The sequence below is a fragment of the Pecten maximus genome, chromosome 6 (assembly GCF_902652985.1).
Source record: "Pecten maximus chromosome 6, xPecMax1.1, whole genome shotgun sequence".
Taxonomy (NCBI): Eukaryota; Metazoa; Mollusca; class Bivalvia; order Pectinida; family Pectinidae; genus Pecten; species Pecten maximus.
Window position 1 is genome coordinate 1,254,027 of NC_047020.1, and position 10,522 is coordinate 1,264,548.

Here is a 10,522-nt window from a genome sequence, read left to right on the forward strand (position 1 = left end):
ATAAACCAGAGGATACATACAACACAACAACCTGTCTATATAAACCAGAGGATACATAAACCACAACAACCTGTCTATATAGACCAGAGGATAAATACAACACAACGACCTGTCTATATAAACCAGAAGACATATACAACACAACAACCTGTCTATATAAACCACAAGATATAATCAACACAACCTGTCTTAATAAACCAGAGGATACATACAACACAACAACCTGTCTATATAAACCAGAGGATAAATACAACACAACAACATGTCTATATAAACCAGATGATACATACAACACAACGACCTGTCTGTATAAACCAGAGGATACATGCAACACAACAACCTGTCTATATAAACCAGAGGATACATACAACACAACGACCTGTCTATATAAACCAGAGGATACATACAACACAGCAACCTGTCTATATAAACCAGAGGATACATACAACACAACAACCTGTCTATATAAACCACAAGATACATAAAACACAACAACCTGTCTATATCAACCAGAGGATAAATACAACACAACAACCTGTCTATATAAACCAGCTGATAAATACAACACAAAAACCTGTCTATATAAACCAGAGGATACATAAACCACAGCAACCTGTCTATATAAACCAGAGGATAAATAAACCACAACAACCTGTCTATATAAACCAGCTGATAAATACAACACAACAACCTGTCTATATAAACCAGACGATAAATACAACACAACAACCTGTCTATATAAACCAGAGGATACATACAACACAACAACCTGTCTATATAAACCAGAGGATAAATACAACACAACAACCTGTCTATATAAACCAGAGGATACATACAACACAACAACCTGTCTATATAAACCAGAGGATAAATACAACACAACAACCTGTCTATATACACCAGAGGATATATACAAAACAACAACCTGTCCTTATCAACCAGAGGATACATACAACACAACAACCTGTCTATATAAACAAGAGGATAAATACAACACAACAACCTGTCTATATAAACCAGAGGATAAATACAACACAACAACTTGTCTATATAAACCAGAGGATACATACAACACAACAACCTGTCTATATAAACAAGAGGATAAATACAACACAACAACCTGTGTATATAAACCAGAGGATAAATACAACACAACAACCTGTCTATGTAAACCAGAGGATAAATACAACACAACAACCTGTCTATGTAAACCAGAGGATACATACAACACAACAACCTGTCTATATAAACCAGAGGATAAATAAAACACAACAACCTGTCTATATAAACCAAGGGATACATACAACACAACAACCCGTATGTTAAATATATTAACAATGACAAAAACCACCAGGACACGTATGTTAACAATGGCATGAACCGCCAGGACACGTATGTTAACAGTGACATGAACCACCAGGACACGTATGTTAACAGTGACATGAACCACCAGGACATGTATGTTGACAGTGACATGAACCACCAGGACACGTATGTTAACAGTGACATGAACCACCAGGACACGTATGTTAACAGTGACATGAACCACCAGGACACGTATGTTAGGACATGAACCACCAGGACACGTATGTTAACAGTGACATGAACCACCAGGACACGTATGTTAGGACATGAACCACCAGGACACGTGTGTTAACAGTGACAAGAACCACCAGGACACGTATGTTAACAGTGACATGAACCACCAGGACACGTATGTTAGGACATGATCCACCAGGACACGTATGTTAACAGTGACATGAACCACCAGGACACGTATGTTAACAGTGACATGAACCACCAGGACACGTATGTTTACAGTGACATGAACCACCAGGACACGTATGTTTACAGTGACATGAACCACCAGGACACGTATGTTAACAGTGACATGAACCACCAGGACACGTATGTTAAAAGTGACATGAACCACCACGACACGTATGTTAACCGTAACACGAACCACCAGGACATATATGTTAAAGGTGACATGAACCACCAGGACATGTATGTTAACAGTGACATGAACCACCAGGACACGTATGTTAACAGTGACATGATCCACCAGGACACGTATGTTAACAGTGACATGAACCACCAGGACACGTATGTTAACAGTGACATGAACCACCAGGACACGTATGTTAACAGTGACATGAACCACCAGGACACGTATGTTAACAGTGACATGATCCACCAGGACACGTATGTTAACAGTGACATGAACCACCAGGACACGTATGTTAACAGTGACATGAACCACCAGGACACGTATGTTAACAGTGACATGAACCACCAGGACACGTATGTTAACAGTGACATGAACCACCAGGACACGTATGTTAACAGTGACATGAACCACCAGGACATGCATGTTAACAGTGACATGAACCACCAGGACACGTATGTTAACAAACCACCAGGACACGTATGTTAGCAGTGACACGAACCACCAGGACACGTATGTTAACAGTGACACGAACCACCAGGACACGTATGTTAACAGTGACATGAACCACCAGGACACGTATGTTAACAGTGACATGAACCACCAGGACACGTATGTTAACAGTGACATGAACCACCAGGACACGTATGTTAACAGTGACATGAACCACCAGGACACGTACGTTAACAGTGACATGAACCACCAGGACACGTATATTAACAGTGACATGAACCACCAGGACACGTATGCTAGCAGTAACATGAACCACCAAGACACGTATGTTTACAGTGACATGAACCACCAGGACACGTATGTTAACAGTGACATGAACCACCAGGACACGTATGTTTACAGTGACATGAACCACCAGGACACGTATGTTTACAGTGACATGAACCACCAGGACACGTATGTTAACAGTGACATGAACCACCAGGACACGCATGTTTACAGTGACATGAACCACCAGGACACGTATATTAACAGTGACATGAACCACCAGGACACGTATGTTAACAGTGACATGAACCACCAGGACACATATGTTAACAGTGACATGAACCACCAGGACACGTATGTTAACAGTGACATGAACCACCAGGACACGTACGTTAACAATAACAAGAACCACCAGGACACGTATGTTAACAGTGACATGAACCACCAGGACACGTACGTTAACAGTGACATGAACCACCAGGACACGTACGTTAACAGTGACATGAACCACCAGGACACGTATGTTAGGACATGAACCACCAGGACACGTATGTTAACAGTGACATGAACCACCAGGACATGTATGTTGACAGTGACATGAACCACCAGGACACGTATGTTAACAGTGACATGAACCACCAGGACACGTATGTTAACAGTGACATGAACCACCAGGACACGTATGTTAGGACATGAACCACCAGGACACGTATGTTAACAGTGACATGAACCACCAGGACACGTATGTTAGGACATGAACCACCAGGACACGTGTGTTAACAGTGACAAGAACCACCAGGACACGTATGTTAACAGTGACATGAACCACCAGGACACGTATGTTAGGACATGAACCACCAGGACACGTATGTTAACAGTGACATGAACCACCAGGACACGTATGTTAACAGTGACATGAACCACCAGGACACGTATGTTTACAGTGACATGAACCACCAGGACACGTATGTTTACAGTGACATGAACCACCAGGACACGTATGTTAACAGTGACATGAACCACCAGGACACGTATGTTAAAAGTGACATGAACCACCACGACACGTATGTTAACCGTAACACGAACCACCAGGACATATATGTTAAAGGTGACATGAACCACCAGGACATGTATGTTAACAGTGACATGAACCACCAGGACACGTATGTTAACAGTGACATGATCCACCAGGACACGTATGTTAACAGTGACATGAACCACCAGGACACGTATGTTAACAGTGACATGAACCACCAGGACACGTATGTTAACAGTGACATGAACCACCAGGACACGTATGTTAACAGTGACATGATCCACCAGGACACGTATGTTAACAGTGACATGAACCACCAGGACACGTATGTTAACAGTGACATGAACCACCAGGACACGTATGTTAACAGTGACATGAACCACCAGGACACGTATGTTAACAGTGACATGAACCACCAGGACACGTATGTTAACAGTGACATGAACCACCAGGACATGCATGTTAACAGTGACATGAACCACCAGGACACGTATGTTAACAGTAACACGAACCACCAGGACACGTATGTTAGCAGTGACACGAACCACCAGGACACGTATGTTAACAGTGACACGAACCACCAGGACACGTATGTTAACAGTGACATGAACCACCAGGACACGTATGTTAACAGTGACATGAACCACCAGGACACGTATGTTAACAGTGACATGAACCACCAGGACACGTATGTTAACAGTGACATGAACCACCAGGACACGTACGTTAACAGTGACATGAACCACCAGGACACGTATATTAACAGTGACATGAACCACCAGGACACGTATGTTAACAGTGACATGAACCACCAGGACACGTATGTTAACAGTGACATGAACCACCAGGACACGTACGTTAACAGTGACATGAACCACCAGGACACGTATATTAACAGTGACATGAACCACCAGGACACGTATGCTAGCAGTAACATGAACCACCAAGACACGTATGTTTACAGTGACATGAACCACCAGGACACGTATGTTAACAGTGACATGAACCACCAGGACACGTATGTTTACAGTGACATGAACCACCAGGACACGTATGTTTACAGTGACATGAACCACCAGGACACGTATGTTAACAGTGACATGAACCACCAGGACACGCATGTTTACAGTGACATGAACCACCAGGACACGTATGTTAACAGTGACATGAACCACCAGGACACGTATGTTAACAGTGACATGAACCACCAGGACACATATGTTAACAGTGACATGAACCACCAGGACACGTATGTTAACAGTGACATGAACCACCAGGACACGTACGTTAACAATAACAAGAACCACCAGGACACGTATGTTAACAGTGACATGAACCACCAGGACACGTACGTTAACAGTGACATGAACCACCAGGACACGTACGTTAACAGTGACATGAACCACCAGGACACGTATGTTAGGACATGAACCACCAGGACACGTATGTTAGCAGTGACATGAACCACCAGGACACGTATGTTTACAGTGACATGAACCACCAGGACACGTATGTTAACAGTGACATGAACCACCAGGACACGTATGTTTACAGTGACATGAATTATCAGGACACGAACGTCTCCTTCTACTTGTAGTTACGCATCGAAAACCTTTTCTCTGCGATGTATGATCCTAGATTAGAATTACTATTATACGCACACTTGGAAGCACTACAAATTATCTTAAAGGGTGATAATTACGTTGAAATTGAACGAGAAAGCATTGGAAACAAATTTCTAAATGAGCTTGGATTTTTTTTTAGAAAAAAAATATAATTGCATTCTAAAGTAAGAAGGCCTTACTCTCCTAGGCCAGGCAGCTACTTCACCAGGCAAAGCTGCCAACAGATTCACAGCCTCTGCTCATATCATTACGGAACAGAGGCTTCCGTGCGCGCTCCTAACACCACATCCATGGCACTATGTGATGTAGCGAGTTGTAATTCTTCATGCTGTTGTTCTCTGACCTTTTCTCTCACTGCCTCATACAAATTCACAAAGCAATTACCTCAATAACTATTTATAGATCGACGATAAAGAATTAAAAACCTCCGGCAATTCTATGTTGGAACTCCCTCGGGACTCCGATGACACAATCAGATGTTTATTTGTAGTTCTTAGTGGCAGCCGACCATTCTTATCCACCCCCTCCAGAAACAATGAAGGATCTATTCATTTGTTAACAATATGGCGCCGGAAAGATGACCTTTCTATGGCAATTTCTCTTTTCTTTGCATGTAATAAAGCACCTGTAACATTATCAAAATTGAACTTTTGAATTGTCTTTTACGAATCAGAAAGGAAAATTGAAATTTTAATAGCTTGTGTGTTTACGACAGAAAGATTACGCACGCTATTTGTAAGACTCCCTACCGATAATTGCTACACAACATGCACGACATGCATGTTTTGGAATTCTTTTGTTAGTAAAAGAAAACCATTACCATGACAACAAATCATCAAGACTCCAATCCAGCACAACAACCTGATCGTCCAGGAGCTCAATCGCTATCAGTGCTGGCAGTAGTGAAATGTTAGCCCTGTAAAGCTCGTTCAAATAGATTTAGAGAAATTGCTACTTAAGATAACAACTAGGTATTCTTAGTTGTGTAAGACAACACTTTCTATTGTTTTTCTTATGCCAAACACCTGATATTGTTTTTATAAGGTTTATCTTATACCACAACACTATATACTGTTTATCTTATACCACAAAACCTTATACTGTCGACCTTATACCACAACACTTTATACTGTTTATCTTATACCACAACACTTTATACTGTTTATCTTATACCACAACACTTTATACTGTATATATCATACCACAACACTTTATACTGTTTATCTTATACCACAACACTTTATACTGTTTATCTTATACCACAACACGTTATACTGTTTATCTTATACCACAACACTTTATATTGTTTATCTTATACCACAATACTTTACACTGTTTATCTTATACCACAACACCTAATACTGTTTATCTTATACCACAACACTTTATATTGTTTATCTTATACCACAACACTTTATATTGTTTATCTTATACCACAACACTTTATACTGTTTATCTTATACCACAACACTTTATATTGTTTATCTTATACCACAACACTTTATACTGTTTATCGTATACCACAACACTTTATATTGTTTATCTTATACCACAACACTTTATATTGTTTATCTTATACCACAACACTTTATAATGTTTATCTTATACCACAACACTTGATACTGTTTATCTTATACCACAACACCTTTGTAATGTACATCCATTCTTCATTCCTTGTACTACGTTTTGTGTGTTATGTTTTACTGTATACAGGTTTCACGAATTTCTAAAGTATGTAATAAACAGTAATTATATATAAGTTAATAGCAATGATTAGTTAGTTGTGGAGTACACAGGCAGCATATTATTGATGTCATGTGACTGTTACCGATAAAAAAAATGTCAGGAAAATATCGACGTAAAACGAAACTGTAATTTTACCTCAGAATCGATAGAACGAGAGACAATACTATATAGACCGATACATAGGCCCGTAATGTATCCTGATCAGGCCGGGATTGATGTTTAAAATCCCGCGGAATCCTTACAAATAGCGTTTAACGTAGTCTTGTTTAACTACCTTTCTGCAGTGTCTAGTTATGTTGGATGCGGGGAGGCGAGAGTTTGAATCGTACTGTGAGCAGTTTTACCGTGTACACCGTAGACCACATCTATCATTGATAACAGCTTTAAAGCTCCTCGTTAACGACTATCTGGTATTGAAACAATTTCCATACTGCCACGTATGAATAAAAATAGCTTGTATTTCATTGATGTCAAATTTCCGGACCATTTTGATCTGAAATTACAAAACTGGTTAACGAACACGATAAAAGGAAATGGGTTACAAACAAATATTAATGATGCAAGCGGCCTTTCTCTACAGATAATGTTTTTATTGATACAGGCACAGCCTTATCATGGTGACGCGGTATAGCCCGACGGCTCTAAGCAAAAAAAAAGCTTTGTAAACATATTGAGTAAGATGACCTTGATAGAGGTCAGGGCTTGTTTGAAGCTCTCGATGAATGTGCGCGTGCCGCAAAATAAATACTGTTCTAATGGACGACTGTATCGTTACAAATTGGATAAATTGATTTTGAGACTCAAATATATGGAGCAATCTTAATCATTGTAAACACGTTCAGTTACAGCAAAGCGTAACGACCCACTCAAGTTACTCTGATTGTAACCGTCCACTGTAAATGTACAAAAATTACTGTAACCGTCAACTCCAAAAATACAACACTTCCTGTAACCGTCCACTGTAAATGTACAAAAATTACTGTAAACGTCAACACCGAATATGCAACACTTCCTGTAACCTACCATTCCATCTACATTTACTGTAACCGTCAACTTCAAATGAAGAATACTACTGCGACCGCGCACTCGATCTACACTTACCGTAACCGTCCAGTCCAAATTACAACACTTACTGTAACCGTCTGTAAACGTCCACTCCAGCTCAACTTACTCTAACACCTACTTCAATAACACTTACTGTAACCGTCAACTCCAAACTATACAAAACTTAATGTTACCATCTACTCCAACGTATAAAGCACTGACTGCTACCGTCTACTCAAACTACACGACACTTACATGTACTGTAACCGTCAACTCAAACTACACGACACTTACTGTAACCGTCCACTCAAACTACACGACACTTACTGTAACCGTCAACTCAAACTATACGACACTTACTGTAACCGTCAACTCAAACTATACGACACTTACTGTAACCGTCAACTCAAACTATACGACACTTACTGTAACCGTCCACTCAAACTACACGACACTTACTGTAACCGTCAACTCAAACTATACGACACTTACTGTAACCGTCAACTCAAACTACACGACACTTACTGTAACCGTCAACTCAAACTATACGACACTTACTGTAACCGTCCACTTAAACTATACGACACTTACTGTAACCGTCAACTTAAACTATACGACACTTACGGTAACCGTCCACTTAAACTATACGACACTTACTGTAACCGTCAACTCAAACTATACGACACTTACTGTAACCGTCAACTTAAACTATACGACACTTACGGTAACCGTCTACTCAAACTATACGACAACTTACTGTAACCATCAACTCAAACTATACGACAACTTACTGTAACCGTCTACTCAAACTATACGACAACTTACTGTAACCGTCTACTCAAACTACACGACACTTACTGTAACCGTCAACTCAAACTATACGACAACTTACTGTAACCATCAACTCAAACTATACGACAACTTACTGTAACCGTCCACTCAAACTATACGACACTTACTGTAACCGTCCACTCAAACTATACGACACTTTCTGTAACCGTCAGCTCAAACTATACGACACTTACTGTAACCGTCAACTTAAACTATACGACACTTACTGTAACCGTCAGCTCAAACTATACGACACTTACTGTAACCGTCTACTCAAACTATACGACACTTACTGTAACCGTCAACTCAAACTGTACGACAACTTACTGTAACCGTCAACTCAAACTATACGACACTTACTGTAACCGTGAACTTAAACTATACGACACTTACTGTAACCGTCAACTCAAACTATACGACACTTCCTGTAACCGTCAACTCAAACTATACGACACTTACTGTAACCGTCAACTTAAACTATACGACACTTACTGTAACCGTCAACTCAAACTTTACGACAATTACTGTAACCGTCAACTCAAACTCTACGAACTTTACTGTAACCGTCAACTCAAACTATACGACACTTACTGTAACCGTCAACTCAAACTATACGACACTTACTGTAACCGTCAACTCAAACTATACGACACTTACTGTAACCGTCAACTTAAACTATACGACACTTACTGTAACCGTCAGCTCAAACTATACGACACTTACTGTAACCGTCAACTCAAACTATACGACACTTACTGTAACCGTCAACTTAAACTATACGATACTTACTCTAACCGTCAACTCAAACTATACGACACTTACTGTAACCGTCCACTTAAACTTTACGACACTTACTGTCACTGTCCACTCAAACTTTACCACACTGACTGCTACCTTCAACTCAAACTATACGACACTTACTGTAACCGTCAACTCAAACTATACGACACTTACTCTGACCGTCAACTCAAACTATACGACACTTACTCTGACCGTCAACTCAAACTGTACGACACTTTCTCTGACCGTCCACTCAAACTGTACGACACTTACTCTGACCGTCCACTCAAGCTGGACCGCACTTGAATATTTGCTATATATATATTATAGTATGGATATTATATTTACAATAAACACACATGCACTACTGAAACTATTTTCATTTGAAAGCTTAAATAAATTTATGACGGATGTAGTAAGGGCGAGGGTTAGGGTTACAGTCAGCAGCTAAAGCCCTCCTGCTTTAAGATATCTTTGACATGATTTTCAACATTGATATTTATCTCTACTGGGTGAATGAGGACATCATCGAGTACAGGAAAAGGAAATTGACGTTCTGACTTTCAGTCCTAACATTGGCGGAAATGCCGGTGTGGGCCAAATCGATTGCGGCATTTCTTCGGATGAAAAGATTTCCCGAGGTTTATCATGGAAAATCCATACGCCATCAGATACAAGGACGCAGTTGGCTGGCCTCATGACAATATGGACCAGCATTATACTGGTATGGTGGGCTGTCTTCACTGAACACCGTGTCTCTTTATATCTATACAGCTGAACGGTATATCGACA

General features: G+C 40.2%; 1 protein-coding gene across 1 annotated transcript; it reads left to right on the top strand.

Annotated features, from left to right (window-relative positions):
• Positions 1–1,631: 1,631 nt before the first annotated feature.
• On the top strand, positions 1,632–5,134 carry LOC117329937 (stress protein DDR48-like). The gene is made up of 8 exons (XM_033888168.1): positions 1,632–1,714; positions 1,822–2,007; positions 2,606–2,956; positions 3,229–3,282; positions 3,613–3,798; positions 4,141–4,260; positions 4,537–4,854; positions 5,032–5,134. The coding sequence occupies exons 1-8, from the start codon at positions 1,632–1,634 to the stop codon at positions 5,132–5,134; spliced, it is 1,401 nt and encodes a 466-aa protein (XP_033744059.1).
• The last annotated feature ends 5,388 nt before the right edge of the window (positions 5,135–10,522 follow it).